General features: G+C 35.6%; 2 protein-coding genes across 3 annotated transcripts; one reads left to right on the top strand and one right to left on the bottom strand.

Annotated features, from left to right (window-relative positions):
* Positions 1–4,652: 4,652 nt before the first annotated feature.
* On the bottom strand, positions 4,653–14,237 carry LOC101893098 (nucleoprotein TPR). The gene is made up of 7 exons (XM_005188635.4): positions 13,879–14,237; positions 9,330–12,514; positions 6,004–9,266; positions 5,621–5,943; positions 5,428–5,558; positions 5,216–5,363; positions 4,653–5,144 (listed from the first exon to the last, which is right to left on the bottom strand). The coding sequence occupies exons 1-7, from the start codon at positions 14,042–14,044 to the stop codon at positions 4,984–4,986; spliced, it is 7,377 nt and encodes a 2,458-aa protein (XP_005188692.2). The 5' UTR covers positions 14,045–14,237; the 3' UTR covers positions 4,653–4,983.
* Positions 14,238–18,308: 4,071 nt separating this feature from the next.
* On the top strand, positions 18,309–23,325 carry LOC101893272 (endoplasmic reticulum junction formation protein lunapark-A). Of its 2 annotated transcripts, XM_059120542.1 has the most exons (7): positions 18,309–18,426; positions 19,813–19,846; positions 19,907–20,136; positions 21,058–21,248; positions 21,312–21,686; positions 22,603–22,779; positions 22,850–23,325. In XM_059120542.1, exons 2-7 carry the CDS (start codon positions 19,820–19,822, stop codon positions 23,110–23,112), a joined length of 1,263 nt encoding a protein of 420 aa, XP_058976525.1. In that variant the 5' UTR covers positions 18,309–18,426; positions 19,813–19,819; the 3' UTR covers positions 23,113–23,325. The 2 variants fall into 2 exon arrangements, with proteins under 2 accessions (XP_058976525.1, XP_011294622.2); XM_011296320.3 differs by lacking the exon at positions 18,309–18,426 and having other exon boundaries at positions 19,690–19,846.
* The last annotated feature ends 3,518 nt before the right edge of the window (positions 23,326–26,843 follow it).

Here is a 26,843-nt window from a genome sequence, read left to right as displayed (position 1 = left end):
GCTTTAGGATATGCAATATTGTTTTTTGTGTTTTTCTTTCAGGACTGTATAGCTGACCATGAGAAAAGCGGGAACATGTCAAATTTAGTCCGCATACAGACGAGTTTGTCCTTTGGATTTGTTAAACGACATTGTTCTAGCTATTGGAAGGATTCTAGATATCACTACATATGAAACTACATACTTCCTATCGTATCCTTAATAGCACTGTTGTGTAGTATTTTATACCCTCCACCATAGTATGGAGGATATATTAAGTTTGTCATTCCGTTTGTAACACCTCGAAATATACATTTTAGACCCCACAAAGTATATGTATATATTTTTGATCAACATAAAATTCTATGTCGATTTAGCGATGTCCGTCCGTCTGTGGAAATCACTCTAGCTTCCGAACGAAATGAAATAGGTTGATAACATTTTACTCAAATGTGTATTATGTCTGCAGGACTTTTGGTATTGAAAATTGGTCATGTAGGTACACGTTTTGGTATACCCCCCTTATAATGGTACCCCCTTTTTTCGGTGATTTAGGTGACATTATTCACCAGACATATTTCAAATTTGTAATTGAAGTTCCTTAATGATACTACAGCCTCTGAAAGAAAATTGTCTGGGCAGGTCCACGTCTTCGTATAGCCTCCATATAACGGTACCTCCCGATATTCCGTATTTTGATGATTTTAGCGACATTGTTCACCGGAATTGTTTCAAATTTGTCATTTGAAGTTCATAATGGATACTAAAGCCTATGAAAGAAAATTATCTGTGTAGGTCCACGTCTTCGTATAGCACCCATAAAATGGTACCTCCTGATATTCGGTATTTTGATGATTTTAGCTACATTATTCACCGGATTTTTTCAAATTTGGTATTTGAAGGTCGTAATGGATACTACAGCCTAAGACAGAAAATTGTCTGTGCAGGTCCACGTCTTCGTATAGCCCAAATATAATGGATTTTATTTTTTTGAAAATTGCCAAATTCGTTAAAAATGGTGGAGGGTATTCAAAGATCGGTCCGGCCGAAGTTGCAGCTTTTTTACTTGTTTGCCGTTAGCATAGTAACATATACATAAATTGGCAAAATTTAATTTTGAGCCAAATTCTATCACACATTTCATACTTCATTGAAATTTGGTATGCATTAAATACACGAAATCGGACGAAAAATGTTTGTAGGACCTATCTCCAAAACTGAACCCATTTCAATATAATTTTACAAATTTGTTTCCAGATTTCATTGAAATTAGAGATATGCAGCGTGTTTGGTGCATCAAATTCATAACATCTACCGAAAGTATACTATATGTGGCCTATATCCAAACGTCAACCGATTACAATATAAGTTGACAAATTTGTTTTTGTACCAAATTCCGTCACTTATTCCAAATTTTATTGAAATCGTGTTCAAAATACATGGAGTCGGCAGAAAATGTATATGGAAACTATATCCAAATCTGACCCGATTTTAATATAATTTGACTAATTTATTTTTGTTCCGCAATATATCGAATATATGAAATCGTCCGAAAATATATATGGGAGCTATATCCAAATCTGAAGAAATTTCAATTTATTTTTGTACCAAATTCCGCCCCTCATTCCGAATTTCATTGGAATCGGGCATACATATTGTGTTTGGTGCATCAAATGCATTAACTATGTCGAAAAATATATATGAGAGCTATATCCAAATCTGAACCTATTTCAATATAATTTGGCAAATATATTTTTTAATCAAATCTCGTTACTCATTCCAAATTTCATTGGAATCGAACATACATATCGTGTTTGATGCATCAAATAAACGAATTCGGTCGAAAATATATATGGAAGCTATATCAAAACCTCAACCGATTTCAGCAAACTCATTACTGTTCCAAATTTCATTACTTGTTCCACATAGGGACAAGGGTTTACGTCTTTGTGCATTTGTTTGTAACATGGAGGAGGACGGGAGATAGATCCATAGTTAATTTTGAGGATCTTCATAGAATCACTTTCTGAGTCGATTTATGCATGTCCATGTATTTTTGTGAACGGAATGTAGGTCGCATTTATTTCCGAGTGAGATTAAATATTGTTTGGCCCAAGGACAAACCCTATTGAAATTGATGAGAATCGGTCCAAATGACCCGATTTTGGCATATACGACCAAATTCAGTCTAGAAGCAAATTCATCAAGGTGACGAAAATCGGTTAAGATATAGCTAAAGCTCCCATATATATGTTTTATCCTAATGATGATTTTATCGACATAATCTACCGGAATTGTTTCAAATTTTATATTTGAATGTCCTAATGGGTACTATAGCATATTACAAAAAATTTCAGGTCCACGTCATCGTATAGCCCCCATATAACGGTACCTCTAAATATTCGGTATATTGACGATTTTAGCGACATTATAGAGCGGAATCTTTTTAAATTTCGTATTGGAAGATGTTAATGGCTACTGCAACCTATGACAAAAAAATTACTTATGCAGGTCCACGCCTTCGTATAGTCCCTATATAACGATATTTTTATGATTTTAGAGACTATATTTTTTTTTTTTTTAGTTGTTTTGATGATTATGGTGACATTATTCACCCGAATTGTTTCAAATTTGATATTTAAAGCTATGTCATCGTAAAGGCCCCATAAAACGAAAGCGACATTCGGCCCTATTACGGTTATCGTCGGCGTCGCAAAATTAAGTCGAGGCGACAATAATGATTTTAGGGTTGTCGTTTTTTGTCGATAGCGACAAATGGTTGCCATTATCATTGTCGATACAATAGTCGACGTGAAGTCGATTTTTGAGAATATCTGTCGCCGTAAAAAATTGTGACGACATAGCATTTTTCAGTCGACGTTGATATTGTAAGCATTTTGTATTTGATATTTGAGCATCAAAATAACAACAGCAAAACAATTTGAAATTTTGGTTTCCGAATTGGAAAAAAATCCATGTTTGGTAAAAGGGTTTACCAAAGGTCATGTTCCAGCTAATTTTAAATCTGATTGGGAATCTATTGCTACAAAATTAAATGTAAACGGGCCTCCGATTAGAGACTCCGATGGCTGGCAAAAAGTATGTAAAAATTAAAATTATTTTTGTATGTTTTTATTAGTTGGTTTTCTAAAATTCTTCTAGGTTTGGAAAAATTTAAAACTAAAAAGAAACTTGTGCACAACAAAGATGAAACCAGCAGCACTGGAGGTGGCATTTTTAAGCAAATGACTTTGTCGCCATTGGATGAGTCTGTCGCTAATATAATGCAGTTTCAAAAGTTACTGAACAGACCAGGTGGTGCACTTGGAATAGAAAATAAGGAAACATAAGGGTAATAAACGTTATAGTTCATGAAAATGAGCAAGTGGACAATGCTGAAGACGAGACTGATGTAACCTACTATTGAAACTTCTCGATCGCCCAGAAAAAACAATGGTAAAAAGTCATCAAGGAAAGTACAAACTATTGAACTCTTGGAAGAGCGTTGTAAACTTTTAGAACAACACAATCAAGAGCCAGACAATGCAAATATGTTTGTTGGTTGCCTTAACACTCGCCGCTGCACTACTAATACACACTTCTTTTCATCCTCACTTGAACTTAAGATATGTAACGCATTTATAATCTTCATTTTTTTCACTATATTTTTTATTTTTCCGAAAGAGTCGAAATTAGAATTCAAAATACAAAACAAAATTATCTTTGTTTTTTGTCAATAACAAGGGAGTGTTGCCAACGCTTTTTTAATTATTGCCAACTTTTATTTTAAACTGTCGATGTCGCTTCTATGCCTTACCATAATACCATTTTTGAATCGAAGCGACGGCGAGGGCGACTCGCACATAAAGTCGAAGACGACAATAGTAACGACAACCGTAATTGGGCCGATTATTCACCAAAATGGTTTTAAATTTGGTATTTGAAGTTTGTAATGGATATGACGAAAAATTGTCTTTATTAGATCCCATATAACGAATAAATAAAATGAATCTATAAAGAACGGACTTTGTAGAGTCCATATTTAATGGAAATTCGGCCAGATAGTAGTGTTTATTAAGTCGACAGAACGGGTAAGTTTTTTTTCCAAGTGCCTGGAAAATTATGGAGATGATTTTAGTGGACACGCTTTTTCCATTTTAACACCATTAAAAAGCCGATCTCACGTATTTAAGTATACGACATACCGTTTTGACTGTGAATTTTAATTGTACATGATCTCAACACAAAACAACTTCATCCATTTATTATTATTATTAATGTTGGAAATATTTATTTCTTGCGGTTCTTGTATTTCTTGAATAGTAAATTTAAGACGTTATAATTAATATGTATGGTAATAATGTATTTTAAATTAAATTCTATTTCTATTATTAAAAATATGTTTGTATGTATACGAATATTTAGTAGTAATGGGTGCTATAGATAATGATTATATGTAATGTAGGATGTATGTTTTGTATACAACTAAATTTAAAGATGAAAAGCAATAAAAAATTTTAATAGTTGACCTTAGGAGTACAAAAATTTAATGATATTGTAATGACTTTGAAATCGACAAGCAAACAACCCTTTGATCGATTATATCAATTCAAAGTTTGATGCTATTCCAAAAATTAAAAGACAATTTCAAGTGTAAATGTTGCGTCTGTATATTACCTTAACACATGAAAAGAAAAACAAATTTTGTTTGGCAAATTTTCGGTATACTTTCTAGCAGAATAAGGTTGCAGTCCCAAGCCAAAAAGAAATGCAGGCTGGAAGTTTTTTTCTGTTCCTCTGCTAACAAGGAGAAAAAAAAAAACAAATTCTTCAAATGGAATAAATTTATACAAAAAATAATGAGACACATATAAACGTGTGAGGAGGAGGAGCAAAAACAAATGACACACATACAATGCAATATGTATTGTTTCATATGAATGTTGTGGTGCACATATCTACTACAACTAAACCTAAGTCTTCTGTTTGTCTGTCTGCTTGTATTTAAAATCTATTGGAAAAATTGCCTGCAGGTCGTCTCATACGACGTGCTCTTTGGCCACGTTGATTGCCAAAACCACCGCGACCTGGACTGCCACCTTGTTGCTGCTCTTGTTGTACACGTTGACTGGGAGAGGTGTTGCGTTGTGAATTACCAGGTGATTCTATATAAGAAGAAAATTCTGATTTAGTCGACCCATTACCTAAAAACGAAAAAAAAATTATTTTCTATTACCATGCCAAACAATGGGAGTAGGCCTATTAGCAGCACCGCCACGATGGAAACCACGTTGGGGCCTACGATTCGCCGTCATGCCCTTAGTGGCCTTGGAACGTGTGTTGATGGAGGGTGATGTAGATGCCTCAGCTTCGCGACCTTCCTCCTGCAATAAAGAAATAAACAATTTTCATGTGCCCAATAATACTTGAGGGACTATTCCGACTTACTTCAACTTCCTCAACGGCTTGTTTTTCGCCTTCTGACGAAACACCATCGGCTCCTTCATTTTCTTCTGAGGTTGCTTCAATTTGATTTTGTTGTACATCCTCAGATTGTGTGGCTCCACTGCTTAGGTGACCTATGGACATAAAATTATATTATTAGTTTATTACTTTTTCCCATTTACAAAGACGAACATACTTTCACTGTCTACATTTTCGGATGCCTCAACAGATTCGCCACCCTCTTCGTTGAAATCATCTTCTTCGCCTTCAACGTCCTGTTCGTTTAAACTCTTCTGTGCTTCTTCAGATGTAACATCACCACTTTTCTTTTCATCATCATATTCTTCGCCTAGGAATTCTCCGCCGGCTCCAGCTTCACTATCATCAACGACCACATCGGGAATTTCTTGTCCCACATCTGCAGAGATATCATCAGATTGTTGAACAGTATTTGAGGTGGCAGTATCGGTTGCGCCATAACCAAATTTGGAATCTTGTGGGGAGCTGACAATTTCGGAGCTGTAATAAAGCACAAGAGTTGTAACTATTCCCATAAATCATAATATTTTAAAAACTTACCTTTCCGAACGTCTAGCAACTGAAGTTTCAGATGTTTCATTTCCGGCCTCTCCTTGGGATCCTTGCTGAAGTTTGACCAAAGTGGCTTTTTGTTGTCGACTTAAGGAACTGGTCTGTTTTCTGACGGGAGTTTCGCCACTACCACTGCTAATGGCCTGACTTTGCTGATTATTATCCTGACTGTGGACTTTGGCCAGGGCGGCAGCAGCTGCAGCACTCGTACTTGCCCCAGTGGCATAGGGATCAGCATCTGTTTGTCCTACAACACCGGCAGAACTACATTGGCCGCTATTTTCCATGTCTTCATCAACATCGACTTCATTGTTGTCGGCTTCACCTACATCAGCATTGCCTTCATTAGCTTCAGGACATTCATTTTCATCCATGTCCTGATCCTGATCATAGTCCTCATAAACTTCATGTTCACCATCAGCATCAGCCGGTCCTCCTTCATCGGCTTCCGCTTCAGCCATGCCATCATCTTCCTCAGAATCCAAAACCACAACATCGTCTTCCTGGTCCCTTTGAGACGAGGTGGGCACTTGATCAACATCAATGCCCGAATCTGAAACACCAGCAGCAGTCATTACTGCAGCCTCAGCACTATGCATGGGAGCCCTCATGCGTTTGGGATGCTTAGACGAAGTCCCCTTATCAGTATCATCTCCCGTGGTTGAAGAGTCGCCTTCTAATTCACGTGGACGTTTGTGACCAGCAGATGTTCCCGCCTGAGTAGTTGTTACATTGCTGCTGGAAGGTGTATGCCTATTGTGACTGCTTACTGCAATGTGGGAGGAACACATAGCCGATGAGGACTGCGATGTACTGGGCTGAGGATTGTTGGGATCTTGAATAAGTTGAACTGTTACGGAGGGTGCAGAGGTGGCTGCACTTGATCCTTCAACCCTTGGAGAAACTAGGGCCACTACTTGAACTTGATTTACATTGCCACCACTAACATGAGGTTGTGGCTCATTTTGTTGTGGTTGTTGGATACTTTCTGCTTCCTGGGAACTTTCAGCAGCTGATGCCGCCGATCCCATGGGTGGTATAGCAGCCACAGCAACCGATGCCGAGCTACTGGTTGAGGGCATATAATCGGTGTGTGATGATGTCGGCGATGAGGACATAGTTTCCAGTGAAGCACTGCCTGTGGTGTGAACCTGTTGTTGTGGTGGCACCAAAGCAGTGTTACTGCTTCCGGTGGCTGAACTGGGTGTCGAAGATGGTGTTGAAGTCGATGATGTAGACGAAGTGGATGTGGAGGTACCCGCCACAACAGCTGTAGAGCCTGCTGAGCTTTGTTGGGATGTGGGAAGAATGGCTGCTGTGCGTGTATTTTGCACAGATATTGGGCGTATACTAGCCAATGGAGTTTCACCACCACGCCATGGTGTGACGGTCGCGGATTGCTGCACACTTGCAGAACCAGACATGGGTTTGACATTAGCTGTTCTCGGCGAGGAATCAGATATGGTACCCTTATCGGATATGGCCACCGAGCTGGTAGATGGTTTTGCAGACTGCTGCAAACCTAGCTGGCGATTCAATTGGTTGATGCGAATGATAAGCGATTCATTTTCTCTAATCAAACGTTGCAAATCTTCCTTGTTGCGATTGTTCTGCTCCAGTAGTTCTCGTTCCAAACGCTGCAATGTTGCATCATATTGCGATTGCAGCTCATTGATTTTGGCTTCATGTGCTTCATTGCATTGCAACAACTTAGTTTTGGTCGCTGCCAATTCATTGTTAACAACATTGCGTGATTCCGTCAAGTTGACAATATGACTCTTGGCTTCTCTCAACAAAGTTTTGGTGCGCTCATCAATCTCAACGGAAGCCTTAAGGTCTTCATAATCCTTGCGAATCTTTTCGTTTTCTTCTTGCATTGTACGAATGACCCCGTTCAAGTTTTCAATAGTTGAGCGATGTTGTTCCAGTTCGGCATTTGAGACAGTCGTATTCTCGCCGGCAGCATTGCCCGCTGCACTAGCATCGACATTCTCTTGACCACCAGCATTGGCATTCGCTGTCTCACCTCCTGCCGCAGCCGTAGTGGCTGGGGTCTTATTCAACAACTCCAAATATGAATCCTTATAACGTTTGGCAATTTTGCGTATTTGCACCTCCTTGTTTTTGGAGTCCTGTAATTGATGTTCTTTAGCTTCCAAATCTTCGGTAATCTTTTGCACAGCTTCTTCTTTGGACAAAAGTTTATTCTTCATTTCCATTACTTCTTGCATTAGGCGAGAATTGGTAACCTTCATAGTGGTTACGTCGGCTGTTAAGCTCTTCTTTTCTTCGGTTAGCATGTGTACCTGTCTCTCCAATGATGCTAATTCGCCATCAAATTTAGCTTTTTCTCCCTTCAGCACTTGCAATTCTTCGGTGAGAGATTTTATTTGTTCCTTTTCGGCAGTTAACATTTTGGCTAAATTTTCTCGCTCCGATTGTAAACGTTTAAATTCTTCAGGATTCTTATTGCTCTTCTCTACCAAAACGTTAGCTCTTTGACGCCATTTCAACGCTTCGGTACGCAAGCTACTATTTTCGGTTTGTATCTCTTCAATCTTGGTATTCAAATCACGATTTTGATTTTGCAATGGGAACAATTCATCCTCCAAAGCACTAATGCGATCATTCAATTCCTTAACACGTTGTGTAAGGGCATTACGTTCTTCTCGAAGGACACGATTACTATCGGTAACGGCATTTAGAGTTTCAATCTTACGTAAAATTTCTTCATGTTTAGAAGCGGATACCAAATTGGTATCGGTCTTACTTCTCTCACGATTAAGGAAGTCTTGTAATTCTTCATTCTTCTTTTGCAGAATGTTGAATTCGGATTGTAAGCGTGTATTTTCTGCCTTCAGTATATCCAATTTGGCCAATGTGAGGTCCTTTTCTTTACGTAGGAACTTTATAATCTGCAGCAATTGTTCATTGCTCTTATTGTCAGCTTCAGCATCAACCATGAATCGATTGGCATCACCACCACTAATCGAAGTGTCCATTAGAACAGAGTCATTGTTGGTGGGACCTGCAGCTGCTGTCTGACTTAGCGTAGTCAATTTATTCGATAATGCCTCGATTTGATCATGTAAATTGGCATTAAGCGCATTGAGATCTTCCAAACGTTTCTCAAGCTCTTCTTTTTCTTTGCGCAACAACACCAATGATTCGTCTTGATCTTTTTTGTGATTTTCCAATGCCAACTTGGCATTGTCACGTTCCACCATAAGTTCATTGATCTGACTTTGTACCTAAAGCCAAAATAGACCAGTTATTGAAATGTATCATCAAACAGAATAAGAATTAACACTTACCTTGACTAATTCCTGTTTAACTTTGCCCAACTCCTGTATATCAGCGGAATGCAATATCATCTCATTGGCATATTTCGATTCAACACTGTTAAGATTTTCCGAAAGGGTAATGTTCTCAGTACGTAGAGTACGTAAATTACGATTACATTCACTCAGTTTCTGTAGGGTATCCTTCAATTCGTCCTGCAAACGTTTAATCTGTTCAGCTGGTTGATTTTGATTAACCTTGGCTTCACTCATTGCGCTCAGCTGCAAATCGGCTTCAAGCTCAGTAATGCGAGACTTGAGATTTTGTTCATTGGCACACAAATCTTTAATTTCAGCTTCAGCCTTTTCCACATACGAAGTGTGCAGGTCATGTAGATTTTTGATTTCTGTTTCAGCATTTTGAGACATCTTGTAATATTGATCTGCATGCTCCTTGGCCTTCTTTAAGCTGGTCTGCAGCGACTCAATTTCAATCTTGGCCTCTTCATATTTCACCTCAAATTCTCGAGCCTTCTTGTTGGCCAATGCAATTGGATTGTCATTCTTGGAAGGTGTTAAGCTCTCCTGTAACTTCTTGCTCAGCTCATCGATTTGTTGTGTTTTGGTGGTGAGTTCTTCACGAACGTTTATCAACTCCATACGTAGTTTGTCCGCTTGTTCCTTCTCTTCCTGCATGAGTTTCTTGGCCGACTCCGTTTGCCGTTTCAAATCATTTGTGGTTTCGCGGAAACGATCTTCCTCTTCTTGGAATCTTCTGCGTTGGGCCGAAAGCTCTCGTACTGTTTCATCCAATCTTTGTTCCAAGCGAGCCTTACCCTCTGTCTCAGACCTCTCCAGATTAGCTTTGATCAATTCCAAATTGTTAAGCAACAAAGTTTGACTTTGTTGTTCACGATGATAGGCTTCTTTCTCGGCCTGTAAACGTCCCACCGAATCCTTCAGTATACGATTTTCATGTCGGACACGACTGGCTTCCGACTCGGCAGCCGATTGTTGGCGTTGGCATTTCATTATTTCATCCTTGAGATAGAGTACGGTTTGTTCATGTTTCACAATGGTGTTTTCATAGTTCTTATTGCGGTCCTCCAAGGCAGTAATTTGCTGCTTATAAGTGGCAATATTCTTTTGTTGTAATTTAATCTGTTCTTTGGTGTAATCCAAAGAAGACACCAATTTACAATTGGTAGAGGTTAATTCTCTAACCTCAGAACGCATGGAATCAAATTGCTCGTTGAGTAACTTTTCATTATTCTTCTTCTCTTTTGAGTAGTATTCGTATTGTTCCTTCAATGTCTTGTATTGTTCCTTGACCTCATGCAGTTGTTGTTCCAGATCTTTTATACGTTTTTCTTGTTCTTTGCTGCCGGCCTTGGAACTCTTATTCAAGGCAGACTGACCTGTGGCATTTAGGGATTCATTACCATCATCATCCTGCATTTCTTCATCATTGTCGCTCATATCATCAGCAATGGAAGTGGACTGTTTGTTCAATTTCCTCTGCAGTTCAAAGTATAATTTCTTATAGCGTTCACATTTCGAAACCAAAGTGGCCACTGTATTATTTTGTTGATTCAAAGTATCTTGCATGCTTTGGAATTTGGCGGCGTAATTCTCCAGCTTCTCCTGATAGGATGCTTCGTCGATTTCCTGTTTTAGAGTTTCGGCCTCTTCCAATTTGGTACTCAAATCCCTGACCAAAAGCAATAATTTCTGGTTATTTTCTTGCAACTCGGTAATGTTATTGAATGTCACTAATTTCTTGGAAATTACTTCATCAGTGGTACTCAGATTGCCGCAGGAACCACTCATATTGGCTCCTTCCGATGTAAGGCCAATACGCAATTGTTCTACTTCCTTGAGCAAATAACAAACTTGGCGACTAAGATCTGTTTGGGAATGTTTCAGTTTACGATTCTCCCGATCCATGTGGCTTATCTTGGCATGGGCCTCAACCAACAGTTCTTCCAAGTCGGTTTTTTTGGCCAACATTTCGTCTCTTTGCTGAGCCAAGATATTGTTGGTTTCCAAAAGTTTTTCATATTCCAGTTCTTGTTTCTTAACCATCGGAGCGTTTTCGTTTAACTCACTGAGTATGGTCTTGAGTTGCAAATTTAAGCGTGCCAGTTCACGTTTTTGCAATTCACATTCCTCACTTGTCTTAACGTACAAAGAATATAATTCAGTCAAAGACATATCAGCACGAATGAGACGTGAGGCCACCGCCGCCGTAGGAGCCAATTTGGAAATAGCATTCTCCACACTTTCATTTTTCAATTCCTTGAGCAATTCATTGGCATGTTTAATTTCTTCCTTCAACTCATCGATATTTTTCTGCTTTTCATCCAATTCCTGTTCATGTCTCAACTGGGTGGCCTTAAAGTTCGTTTCCAATTCACCATACTGATCACTGGCTTCTGCCAACATTCTCTTCAGATCCGATATGGCTGTTGTCAACTCGGTGCGTTCCATTTCGGTATCCTCACAATTACTCTTGTAGAGATCAGCCAATTTGGTCTTAGCATCCAATTCCTTCTTATAGTAGTCCATCATTTTTTGTGCCTCTTCATTCTGGGCCAAGATCTTCTGTGACAGCTCTTGGACATTTTGCGTTAGACGCTCTATGGTCTCCTTGTATTGGGTGCATTGAATTTGAACAATTTTCAATTCTTCAGTCTTCTCGGAGAGTCGTGCCTCCAGTTGCATACTGTTCATGGTATTTTCTCTGCGTATGTTTTGTAATTCGGAAATGTTACGATTCAAGTCCTGTGTTAATGTTTGTATTTGTTTGTGCAACATATCCCGCTCTTGTTCCATGCGTCGTTCTTTGAAATCCAATGTAACTTCTTTGCTTTCGATTTCATCAACGCGTGCCAGGGCTTCACATTTTGCCGCGATTGCTCCCTTTAACTGTTGCTGATAGGCTTTTAAGTCCTGTTGTAAACGTTCTATTTCACTGTTGTGTCGTTCGATCACCTTTAACAAATGATCACGTTCATCACAAGCAGCTTTCTTGTCATTGCGCAGCGATGCCAATTCCCGTTCATAGGCACTTGTTGTTTCCAACAGCTGTTTACGTTCTGCCGATACCGTGTCCAGTTGTGAACGTAACTCAGTAACATTTTGATTGAAGTTTGCCAATTTAACTTCATAGTCCTGTATTTGGGCTTGCAATTCATCCGCTTTCAACTCGTAATCGTCTGAAAGAAGTGGAGATTGGGAATTTATTAGAAATATGTTTAAGAAGTTAATTTCATTTCAACAAAACCAAGTTTTAGCCGCAGAAGATTTAAAAATTCATAAAGGAAATCGACTTTTGTAGAAATCTGTCTTAATAATAAGTACGAGTGCCCTGAGCATGGACTTAATCTTAAAACGCTCGTTTTTGGAATTCTACGAATTAGAACGCACAGAGAGGAAAGTATGTGCAATAGTTGGAAGATAAATAGATGCAGCATGTACTGGATTTGTGATGGATACAGCGACACTTCGTTTATGTTGTACTGCCTCAGTGACTGCGACAGTACCCAAACAAATGAAAATTAACTGAGTGTATAAAAAACTTTTCATATGTAATTATGATGACAACTGGTAAAGAGTTGAAGTCATTTTTGGGACTCCAAGACACAGTCTGTCGGACCACTAAAGTATTAGATTAAGAGCAGATAAAGTTCTGGGTTTTCAAAATCCATATGCTGGACATGTGTTAGATACAGCGCCTCTCGTGTAAATTTTCTGCTCTCTAAGCGACTTTGTCAATGCGATCTGACAATATCTTCCCTAGCTGGGGTCATGTCCGTAAAAATTCCGCAAAATTATTACCATGGACCAGAGTTTGAAGTCGGCCAATACATATTCACTTGAGCATTTCAACAGACAGTGGGCTAAGGTGACAATTCTTAAACGAATAAATCCAGCCCCATTAGAAAGAGACTCCGACTAAACTCTTTATTTCTCTTAGCTTGTTCACTTAGACGTGTTAGACGATATCAAAATACTTCGCACTCAACACCACTGTAAGTTCAATAGATCAGCAGTTACGTTTTGACCTAATGAAATCAGTGGTATGCTTTCTATGAAAAAAGCAAAAATTCTACGTTTACTTCTTTACCAAGACAACATTCTAAGATCTTACAATTTTCACAAATTTCTTTAAATTTTCACCTACAACGAATTATTTTCTTCCTGTTGGAGGCAACATCAAAATTGGCGGCATTTTTATTTCCGCAACAACAACGAACAATACCCAAAACATCTGGCATCATTTAACTCAAGTACTGAATGTTTGGTTTGTAATGTTTTTTGTTTTGCTTGTTTTTCGCTGCATCTTTGGTTGTTGTTGCTCTTCATCTATTCTCGCTTTACACCATCTTCGCCTAACACACACACATGCAACACACAATTTTTTGTGTATGACATTTTGCGTGCTAGACGCCGCCATTAAAAGACAGGTTAGAGAAATGGTCGGGCAAGCAAACATTTTTCTCTACTCAAACAAATGAATTCACCGGTAAAATTTCACAATTCTGCAATGCTTCGCAATTATCCCGATCTTTTTACTTACGTAGTCGATTGGCGGCCGCTTTATCCTTGTAATATTCATCAAAGAATTCGTCTAGATATTTCTTCAATTTGTCTTGTACATTTTTCGGTGTCTGTTCCAATTCTTCCTGTGTTAGTATATTTGTTAATACTTCTTGCGGACCTCCGAGATCCATTGCAGTTGTCATGTTGGCACACTATATATTCACTTGCAATAAAATATAATTGAATGGAATGAAATAATTTCAAATTTAATCAGATTTTTTCCAAAATTCTAGCACTGTATTTGGACAAAACGGAGATTTGCTTCCTTTTGTTTCTGAGAAAACGCGACTACACGATGAGGATTTTTTGCAAACTGACAAAGAATACGAATGAAATGCAGCTGTGTGAAAGCGGGACTGAAGCAAAGTCGATGAGGAAGGTTTTAACGGCGTTAACTATTGAATGTGCAATTAGCGAAAAATGTAACGTATACGGTACTGATTCGTTACTATTGTGAAAGAGAGTATAAGCCTATTTACACCGAAGACGTCTTGGTAATATGTTTAATTTCTCTAATTAAAAGTAAAACATCATTCTGGAACATTGATATGTACAAATTTCAAAAATAATGAGATTTTTATATATTTTCTTATACGGCGCCAATCAAAGCTTGTTATGATATGAATTTTTTAAAAATTTTTATAAATTTTAATAATTTTTCATTCAAAAAATCCAATTATAAAATTGGTTTGACATTTCATTGCCCCAGCAGCTGTCTCGATGCGACTATTTGAATTCTTCTAACATGAATGAATGCAACATGATTAGTATCAAATACGCAAGACAACATTTTTTGTTTATTGTTTCAAAATCAGTGCAACAGATTTTGAATCAATAAACAAAAAATGCCGTTTGGAAATTTTTTCTGTCAGTGACAAACCCACTTCCATTACACTACTTGGTACAATAATAAAGTAGGTAAAAATAATGGTACAATAATAAGGTAAGACGGTTTCGTAAAACGAAAGTAGTATTGTTGCAGAAATATTGTTGAGTGCGTACCGCGACTGTCAAAGATTAATTTATTTTATTATCGGCTAAGCCAAGTTTTTACTTTTATAATTTACGCCGATCAAGCCGATCTCGAAAAAAATTAATGATAGTTGGTGGAGGAAAAAATGTTTGCCAATGTTCCCCTAGTATATAGAACCAAGACGCAAAAGCTACCGTTTTTCCCTGTATAAAAGGGAAAATACCAAAATCCCGGGTTTATTGCTAAAGTAGTGCCCCCAAAGAGTATTACCTCAATTTTTAAAGATAAAAAATTAGTGATATGTTTTAAATGCCAGTCTTGATTTTATTTCTCTTTTTTATGTGTAAGCGTGTAAAAAAAATTGTAAGTGACAATAAAATTAGTGTAGTAAATGTGTTTTGTTTTTAATTTTTGTGTGTTATATATTTCTTGTTTACTTTAAGTTAACGCCAACCAAGGAAATATCATCGATGAAGATTGCCTGACCTCCTCAGCTTAAATCCAAAGAGGAGGTCAGTGAAATTGAGCATAATTGCCGAATTAAATGCAGGAGTCGAAAGTCCACCGTATTGAGGGACGTAACGACACACAAATCGGGAGTACCTGCAAGTGAAGAGTAATACCACATAAAAGTACGTTTATATATATATGAGGGTTAACCCACTGGATTTTGATTTAAATTGTCATATCCATTACTTTTACTTCAAATAAATCCTCTCAAAGTAGGTTAACCCTACAAAAAGTTCTAACGTAAACATGGCATAAGTCATGGTAGAAGAATATAGGTAGACGCTTCGACACAGCTGCTGGGACAATGAACTGTCAAACCAATTTTGGAATTGAAATTTTTGAATGAAAAATTACTCAAATTTGTAAAAATTATTAAAAAATGCTTATTATAACAATCTCCAATTGTCGTTGTGTGGTAAAACATAGACAAATGTACTTATTTTGGCAGAAATATTTAAAAAAATTTGACATATCAATGTTCCCAAGGGTTGATGCATCTACCTGTATTTTTCTACCATAGCATAAGTATTGAAATACATTGAGGCAACGAACATAAGGGGTTTATACTTACTGTCCATTTAAATATATACCGGAGTAAAACTATCGTTCCTCTTCCGAGAAGTGACTCCAAGAAAAAAATCTTTTTGAGGGGGTTAGTTTTTTTGTGTTGCATGAAAATTCGTTAAAATAGGTTTAAGTCTCAAAAATTATATTTAAGAATAAAAAAAACTTATGTTTCGTGATTGACAGATTATAAAAAGTATGTGTTAGTTTATTAACTCGTTGGCATGGCAGAAGAATACAGGTAGATGCATCAACGCTTGGGAGCATTGATATGTAAACATTTTTTTATTTTTTTTTTTTCCAAATATAAGTAGATTTTTATATGTTTTCTTATACGACGTTATTCGGGGGTTATTATAATACGCATTTTTCAACAATTTTTACAAATTTAAATAATTTTTCATTCAACATTTTCAATTTAAAAATTGGTTTGACAGTTCATTGTCCCAGCAGCTGTGCCGATGCGTCTACCCATATTCTTCTACCATGCTCGTGGGGGAATATAGAATGTAAATTGTGTGGTAAGTGTTAGTGGAATGCGGGGCCCTTGAAAATGTAAATATTGGACAAAATGTTCAAGGTAGGGAGGGTTAAGTGTGGGTACGACTTCCACCAAACACCCTTGTCCCTGGTGCATGTAGTGTTTGCATTTTTGTTTGTTTTGATGTTTGTAATATCTTCCCGTTTTAATTTATAGGCCCTTTCGACTGTTGGTGTCAGGATTGCGACCGACACTGAGCAAAAAAGCTCCCCCTGAGCAGCTGTATACCCACCATAGAGCAGCATAAGTTGGTAGCATAACACTATCCAAAATTATATGCACAAGTTCTTTAAATTTTTAGTGACATTTTTCCTCATTTTTAAAATTTTATTTTTTTTTGTTTGGATTTTCTTTTAAATACATATCTCAATAAGAAAGAGGAGTCAACTTCAAGGAAACTAGGAAAATGCTACTCTGCACTAGCGTCATATTGTGTCAAATAGACTTTTTAAACATGCAACAATCGGTTTTGTTTATTTTTTTTTCCACAAAATTACAATATTGGAGAAAATCCACAAAACATGAATGGAATATTGGGGTTTTCCACAAAATTGAATCCAAGATAGAGGGATAATAGTACGTTTATATATATGAGGGTTAACCCAATGGATTTGGATTTAAATTGTCATTTCCATTACTTTTACTTCAAATAAATCCTCTCTAAGTAGGTTAACCCTACAAAAAGTTCTAACGTAAACATGGCATAATATTGTTTAATTATAGATTTTATTGTCCGCTAGGGGGAAATATGCATTTTTGTTGCATCTAAATTAGAAATAATCTTAAATTGTCTGTTTGTCCAAACCAAAACACACACACTTACAAACTTTGTATATGTTTTTACAAAATAGGGACACCAATATGGTACAATGAAGGCAAGGTAGGCTCACTTTGAAAAAATGCCAGTATAGAGGTCTACCTATTTCAGTATCAAAACAATCAAAAAACTAAATAACTTGTTGCATTGATTTTGAATAAATAATTGAAAACCGCAAAAACTGATTTAACGGTCAAAATTTCTTTTCAAAATCATGTTCTATATATCTTTAAAGGTTAATTTCGCTACAAAAAGTGTAGATTTTGTCGATGCATATTTTCCAATAAGCATTTTCAAAATACACGAATTTGAATATTTTCTGGACAATTTATTTATTATAGTAAAGAAAACACACACATAAACAAACAAAATTGACATATTAAGCCAAGAAAAAAAATTATTGTACCATGGACACCAGTAGAAAAATTATATTAAGGAGGCAGATTTCTTCTACCTTCTTTAGTTGTGCCATGATCTAAACTGTTCATTCTTTAAATTACAGGACAAAACTGGTTAATAGCGAAATCTTAGAATTGAAGAATTTCAACATTAACAATTGAACAATTTCTTTTTTTTTATATTGAAAATTTAAACGAATAATAAAAAAAATTCTTAAAGTTTTGTATTTAAAAAGTGGACTAATTTTTTAAATTTTGAAAATGATCAATTTTTACAACTTTATTATTAAATTATTAGGTTTTAAGAGATGGACCTGGTGTATTTGGTAATACCAACGTAGACAACTTGAATCCATAGTGGGGAAATACGTTAAATTTTAGGCAAAACAATACATACCATTCCGAAAACAAGTAATTTTCATTTTTACCAATTTGATGTATTGTCAAACATTTCAAAAACATCAACATTGAACGTACTCAATTTATTTAACGCCGTCAGTGCCATAAGGTAATCCCCAGGCTTTGTTGTCTGCATGACATTCCCTGTTTCTGCATATTTTTTGTTTATTATTGTTTTCATTTTACCAACGAAAACGTAAACGTTCGCTGTTTTTGCCCCATTGTTGTTGCTTTTATTCTTAAGTAGCAAAGTCAAGAGCTAAAAATATTTCCAAAAATATCGTCATCAAACGCACAGAACAGCGGTCAAGCGATTTGACAAGGTGAGACAAATGAAGAAAAAATATTGTATAATTTGCATAAACAAATGCATTTTGGAATAAATTAGTAAACTATTATTGAAATAAGAGCAAAAGTTCAATTAAAGCAATAAAAACGATTTTTGTGGTGAGTTGTTAATTTACTTGTGGAATTTATGTAGATTTTCAATATTATTTTAAAAATGTTATATATGCTGTTTTGTGAATTCTCCGATATTTAGTTAATTGTTTTTATGTTACCGTGTAATTGTAATTCAATAGCCGGCAAAAAAATGTTGACGGTTACATTATCAGTTAAATTAATGGTTATTGGTGTAAAATTCAAGTTCAAGTTCTTCTGTCTTAACCCGTTGTAGTCCGATAGTGCTGATTTAGATCTTCGGCATTAAACGATTATTGTTGGTAACGGCATAAAACTCGAAATGCATCATTCAGTATTTAGGTTAGATATGTTGCCATTATAAATTGATTAGGTATATCTATATGGGAGTCAATTTGCAGTGGTATATGAAGGCTGTATATGATGTCTCGTGCCGAAAATCATTGAAAGCAGTTTCACCATATGACTTTAAAGAAACATAAATATCAAATCAGAGGGAACATAAATATGGAAGTTCTCGATAAATTTCAACCCGTTTGGGAAGACTTCTACGCTTAATTTGAATTCATGGTCCAAATATCATTTTTTTACCAACTTTGAAAGGAACTGGAGAAATCAGATAATATTGAAGATATAATATAATATCTTAGACACATTTTTCTTTGATTACAATGCATGGACGGACATCCCCAAATCGACATAGAAAGTGAAATGCATCATGAAAGTGAAATGAGGTGGACAAAGACAGCAGCTATCTGTGTACTTGAAATATACCCAAGGATGCAAATGTTATTCCACACACGCAAATTGATTTTTGAATATTCCCGATTTAATCGTTAGTGCTAACAAGTGGTTAAGTTTTTGTTTATGAATAACTAAGAAGAAACTTTGACAACCTATTATATTTCCAGCCATTCGTATCTTATACTTTCTATAGTAACATATCTCCCCCCAAAGTTTCTTCTTATGACAGTTATTAAATATACCATGGCACCAGCTTTTGTATATTTTTTTTATTCAAAAGAAGTTTTGAAAAGAATGAAATCCAAATCCCTTAATCGGTTAATGAATCTGATTACCTCCCTCTTCTATGTCACTGAACATACCCCATAGGCATTCTATTTCTCGGCGAGGTATCAAAGTCTGTGCGGCTTTATAAATGAACGGCGTTGCTGATGTGACATTTGGTCTTGTTGGCTTTGCCTGTTGTTTATTGTTGTGTTTTTTCTTTGCCAACGAAAAAACTTTTTAACATATCTCTCCCTCTCTTGTTTAATAAAATTTTACAGATCAAATATGGGAATTATATTAGCAAAATTTCGGGTATGTTTGTCCTCACTTAATTTGAAAAAAAATTTAATTATTATTGTACTTGTTTTGCAGAAAGAGAAATCCACGCAGGCGGTCCTCGAAGAATTGCAAGGAAAAATAGATGAGTTGGAGGACTTCACCTATAACACACAAGAACAAAAGAAACGGATTGTTGGCAATTTTCTGGCCGTATCCATTGGCATATACATAATTGCTTTTGTTGTCTTCTATTTTGTATATTTTCCACCTACATGGAGGGACCGTATAATATATTCCATACCGCTGTTGCTGTTTCCCATCATGTAAGTAAATAGAGTGTTGTACACGAGCCGCTTGGTGACAATTTTTGCTTAGACCGGTTAGTTGGTAAGATAGATATGTGGTTTCTTTTTTTTTGGCGAAATTCGATATGATCTTGTCTGGGCGAAAGGGAATGTGTTGCGGCTGCCACGGTTTGAGTCATTGCACCGAACTGGAAGTTTATTCATAGCAGCATAGCGGTGACATTAACACTGCTTTGATGATATGTAGTCATTGTAGAGCGAAAAGAGATTGTTTAACGAACGCTTGAGTTGTACTATGATGAGTAATGATGATGCACATATATTTTGCTGATTGTCCACAAACAAAAAGTTGCATTGTGTTTTTAAAAATAGCTTAACGTAGTTTTGAATACAGTACTGGCAGTTTGACTTCATGTACATATGTGGGTTTGGATTGCTTGGCGATGGTTGCAGTAGACGAAAATTTAAACCCATGGTAGAATCTAAGCGAACAACAGCAATGTGATGTCAATACTTTATAACAGAAAGCGAAAATACGAGATAGGAATGTAAAATTTGATATTTGTAACACGATGCACAAATCTCTAAAACAATCCCATGTTTTCCGACCTTGAAATATCTTGGTATTACAATTCTGGAAATTATATTTCTAAACATTTGAAATACGAGAATTTTGTATTTAAAATATATCTCCATTTGATAACTTTTCGGTTTGGAGTGCTAACAACCAAAAAATTATCTTGCCCAAATAAAAAGCACAAAAAGCCTCAGAAAAACAAAAAACGAATGCTGTTCGGGCCACAAAAGGCTTTTTTTTAAACTGTCTGAAATCGAGAGTGACTATGCCTATAGTCACTCATTAAAGGCTGAGTTTTAGTACATTGATAATACAAAAAATGCACAGCATTCATATTTACCCAAAACGTTTTTCACTTTCAGTATTATTTTCCTGCGTCATTTATTCTCCTGGTATTACCAGCGAAAGCTAAACAAGAACTCGAAAAAATTAACTGCCTTAAGGGCAGAAAAGAAGAAAATTCTCGAACAAGTCATGGATAAGGAGACCTATAAAGTGGCTGTCAATCTGTTGGCTCGTTTTGCCGATAAACCTAGTCGTACAACTTTTAGTGGTAAGGAAGCTTAATATTAATTTACGACTATTCGACATAATTTCTAATTGTGATATTTTACAGCCACCACATCCAGTTTACGCACACCTGCAAAATTACCACAAACAACGTCATCACTGAATCGCTCCTTACCCGTAACTGCAATGAAAACCACACAATTGGCGTTAACATCGCCGGCGGCTCAAAAGACTTCATTAGGAGCTGGTAACACTTCTACCATATCAAATAATAGTCCACGAACTGCAACCACAACAGCGCTATCGCCACTTTATGGCAGTCCCGCGAATCAAAGTGGCCAGTTAGTGCGTCGCCGTACGCCTTTTCCTGTCGTCAATCAAAATGAAAAGGGTGTATTTGAGAAAATTGTCGATGTTTTAATTGGTGATGGACCGGGAGATCGTTTCGCCATGATTTGCAAGGAATGTTATGCTCATAATGGTAAGAAAGAGATTTTTTATTTTATTAAAAATAATTTTATATATTTCAAAGTATTGATTGAAATCCTTAGAATACCTCTTTAAAGTCTTTAAATTGTGAAACACTTCTACAGATGAAAGAAGTCTGCCATGGTTAGAACATCTTTTAGAGGTCATCTATAGATAGAAGGCATTCTAAATGGTTTGCTCAGTAAGAGACTATAACGATTTTTTAGATTTGAATTTGTTTTTATTTATTTCGATCAGCAAAATTGCAGTTGTTTAGCAGTATATTATATTCATTACAAAAATGTCAATATTAGTTTGACATAATATGAGAGTGATATTAAACTACTCAAAACTAAATTAATATTTATAAAAATTATAGCATTAGTTTCTATAATTGTATCATTCTAATTTTAGTTGAGTAGCACACAGACCATTCCTTATGGGATCCAAATTATTTTGTAGTTTACAGCCAAAATTATAACCAGTATTTCGACATAAAGAAATACTGGGGATTGTTTTGAATGGAATTATATAAATAAATAGAAGGGTCATACGACGTCTTCTTTAGTTTGCAGATTATCTCCAGCTTAAGTAATCATTTAAAGTTTTTTGTTAAGGCTGGAAGAGGAAATATTCTTTGAGCCTTTTTTTCAGACGATAGTTCAAAGGAATTCCATAACTGTGTTCTATTATTGAAGAAGAAATTTATTTTAACAAGTTACCAATCAAAAAATTATATACAATTTTCTGTACAAAAGAGACTTTTCGACCTTATTTAAACAGGATCCATTTACATGTTTTTATATAGATAGGAAAGCTTTTGTAAGTCGCATATAGATCTTGTATAAATAAAATACTTAATAATTGGTCTGCTACCTTATTCAAAAGTATCGAAACTTTCATACCTTACATTTCCCTCTTATTTCTAGGTATGGCCTTGAAGGAGGACTTTGAATATACCACATTTAGATGTGCATTCTGTAATGCTCTGAACCCGGCCAGGAAGGCAAGACCGACTGCTCCACGTTTGACGCTTAATGCAAATGCACCCCAGGCTGGTGCTGCTAATGCTTCTCACTCTTCATCAGACGAAAAAGATGATTCAGGTAAAATATTTTAAACAATTTGACCTACAATACAATATATAACCATTTCGTTTCCATTTCATTCCCATAGATGATGATATATCACCCGTAACTACAACACAATTTACAACGCCCCTAACTAGCATGACTACACGTAATGCCAATGTAGATACTTCATCATCTTCGGAAGATGAGGCTAGTCAACCAAAAACAGTTAACAAACCGTTGTTAACCACAAAACCAGCAGATGGGGAAGAGAAACAAGATGAAGCCACCAGCAGTGATGTAAAGTCTGAAAAGTTAGAAAAGTCTGACTCGGCCATAGATGATGTGACTATGAGTTCGATAGAATAGAGAAGTTAAAGCTATAACACTAAAAACTCACCAGCCAATTAACGTTGAATTTATTAACCTTTTGCTATTTTTTATGCATTTTGTTACTTAGCAATTATTTTTTTAAATAATTATATTTTGTATTCTCTTCATTTCTAATATTAATAGTTAAGCATTTCTTCGATCCAAACCTTTTTATACATACATCGTTTTTATTTAAAATTTATAATTTTATTTAATTATGTTTTTCCTTTTTTTAACAATTTTAATGCATTGCTTTTAAGATGTTTATTACTTAGTACTCTTTTGTGGAGAACCAAGCCTTAATATAATAATTTATTATAGATTTTGTGCATAATGAAATCACCAATCCAAAATATATTTTGAAATCTGTTTATTAGATAATATCCAATTGAATTAAGAACTAAAGATTTTTAATTATGTTTTGGTTATATGGCAAGGAATATTCAAAATATTCATGCCGCCTCTTGTTTAATGAAGAAAACAAATTGTAAATTATGAGTAAATTAATTTAAAATAAAAACAAAAAATCTGAAAAAATTTGGAGAAAAATGTGTTGTTTACAATAAACCTATCCAAATTTATAGACTATGTTCCTGAGTTGACATAACAAAAGGAAGATTTCATCGTGATGCCAAAAACAACAGTGTTGACTGGGAAAGAACTAAATCGGAACTTCTTCAAATAAAATGCGTTCAATGCCTATCATTTCGTTTAATATCATAAATTTTACGCGAAGTTGGACATTTTTTTCACTTGCAGTTGAAATCAATAATACACATATTTATGTAATAATCAATATGTGTAGGTACGTAAGAACATATTGTCTGGTTTTATGATACATGGAATCAGATCATATGTACCAATTTTTATTAACAATAACATGGAATTTTTTATATGTAAAATATTTTGGATTCCAATTTTTTTTGTAATTAAACTTTTCCATGTTTCGATTTCCATTTAAAAGCTATTTGATTTTAAAAAAATCACACCAGTGAATGCTGATTGAATTCAAATTGATATGAATGTATTAAAATAGTCGCGACTCAAACCATCCCACCCAAAATAATAATTCGAAATAAAACTATGACAAAAGATCAAATGTCAGTAGGAGAATTAAACAAAAAACGTGATAATATTTTTATAATATGCATGTAAATATTATGGCTTACTTCACGGCAAATAAATAATAAAATAACCAACAATAAAAACCAAAAGAAAGGAAAAACAATATTACAACACATAGGCGTCACCGTGACTTTTGAGCTGTGCCTTGCCACACCAACGCATACAGTGGTATTTGTGGTAGAGGGATTTTAATTTAACAATGGATAATTTTATCCATACGGCGATTTCATTAGTCACAGGTGTGATAAATAAATAAACGTTGGTTTTATAAATAATATCTGATAATTTTATCGGGACAGTTTTACCCCCCAACGCAGATAAAATTACCCACGAACATGAATTTTGATATCCACCAAACTGTGATAGTTGTGTCCACCGTTTGATTTCGCCAAATTTTGGAATTTGGAGTTAAAAAACTCTAACAAAGTCAAACGCCATAATTTTTACATTTTTTTAAGTTTTATTGAATGAAAGAAAAAAATGTGGGAAATAACATATAGTTTTAGAATAAGTTCAGATTTCTTCGAATTAGCCACGTTTGGCACAAATAATGGCCTTCAAACGGCCAATGAAACCGACACACGATGCTCGAATGTTGCTCTGCGGAATTTGGCCCATTCCCGGCAAAGCTCTAGCTTGAGGTGATCGACACTTTGGTATTATTTAGTGCCAACCGAGCAACCCCGAGCTCATTTTTGAATATTGTCGAATGGAATATTGCAATATGTTCAGCTCACGAGCCATTATTTGGCCACTGCGAAGCGGGTTTCGATGAAGTCACTTCTTTACTTTTCGAATCATTTCTGCTGTTGCTGTTTTTTTCCGTCCACTTCCTTGACGTCGGGCTACGCTATCAATTATCACACTATCACGCTTAAATTCCATCACGAATAACTTTTTCTGGAAAGTTCTCACCAAAATGCTTTTGTACGCTTGTAAACAATATAATGAGTTGTCATTGGAATAATTTTAACAGCTGTCGTACGAATGGCTTAGAAATGACATCAGTCTGAAATTGATTGCAGATTTTTCATTTCATCCTGTATTTCCAAGACCAACTTCAAATCTTAACCCTACATACAGGGGTCCTTATGTCAAATTTAAGGATTACAACCCTATCGGTTCGCCCTAATCCAAATTACACAAAAATTTAATTCACATTTTTAGGATTCCAGCCCTGCCGGTTCGCACAAATCCATAGTGTACCCATTTAGTACACATAAATACGAATTTCCAAAACTTCCTACAATCCTACACTCTAAATTTCCAAAACAAACTCCATACCTCAATCATACCACCCCCAAAAAATCTTATTTCCAAATGTCGGTTAACCACAGTTCCAATTTGTACCAAATTTCGTATCATTTAGTACACATAAGTACAAATTAAAAGTCTTATTTTCCAAATCCGAATTCCATTGCTTTTTTACTTGTTAACACTAAACAAGATATTTTATTCACAAAAATGGATAATTTTATCCCAACGTTGATATATTTTTTAAACATGGTTAATTTTAGAGATTTTCCTTGGCAATTCAATTTCAATCAACTGAGTTGGTCATTCTAACCACTGTCATTGTGTTTGAGGCATTAAACTAACCTCGGAACTTAGATCGCAATGTTCAAATCATACCACATATTTCATTTGAGTCACAAAAATCAGTTTTACAACAACTCAGTTTTGCCACAGCTACAACAAGCCAACACACACATTTTGATAACAATAGGTGTGTCTGGTTACTTTTCCAGCAGGAATTGTCCAGCAACTTCTTTCTGAGAGAAAAGTTAGTTTTATTCTCTTTTGCAAGGAAAATGCGAAAAGTAAACAGACGGTATTCCTGCAGAAGCTTGCAACTAATCAGCTGATTTGTCAAAACAAACCAATTTGTCCCTCATAAGGAGAATTAAAACAAAGGAAGCAATACTAATTTTACAAGTTTTTTAAATAAAAATGTTGGAAATAGTCTTTTATTTTCTTATTACATATTAACATTTACGTTTTTCACATTTTGTAAAGTTGTTCTCAACTATTAGTCTTGCTAATTCCAAAAAAAAAAAAAAAAAAATTTAAATTGAGAGCACAAAAATAAATAAACAAGCAATAGAAAACATCTGATTGAATGTCGATGAATGAGAAGAAGAAGAGTTGCAAGTGATTGCAAGAAGAAATTTGTCCAGCAAGAATTTGCAAACTCTCACTGAAAGAACTGTCAACATTTCTCTCTCCAACTGCTCTCTTTTGCAGAACTTTCGGGTTAACAGACAATTTGTTACAAATTTTAGGGTAACCAGACACACCTAATGATACCAAAGCCCATGACAACAACAATACATACATTGACTTTACAAAGCAACAACAACAATTTGCCAGCCACTTAGCATATGCGCAACAATTTTCCGGACCATTGATCAAGGCTACCAACCCTCTAAATTAAAAAAAAAAAAAAAAAAATAAAAACGGAGACTTGTTTTCAGATCTGAAATATTCAAAGCCATCAGTAACGAACAACAACAAGCTGTACTCATATGTATGTCGGTTCATTACAACAAGTTGTTTGTTGCTATGTTAATATAAATTATTTGTTTTTGTAGTTGTTATTAATT

The sequence above is a fragment of the Musca domestica genome, unplaced genomic scaffold (genome assembly GCF_030504385.1).
Source record: "Musca domestica strain aabys unplaced genomic scaffold, Musca_domestica.polishedcontigs.V.1.1 17, whole genome shotgun sequence".
NCBI lineage: Eukaryota > Metazoa > Arthropoda > Insecta > Diptera > Muscidae > Musca > Musca domestica.
Note: the sequence above shows the minus strand (reverse complement) of the source record. Positions and strands in the feature narration are given on the sequence as shown.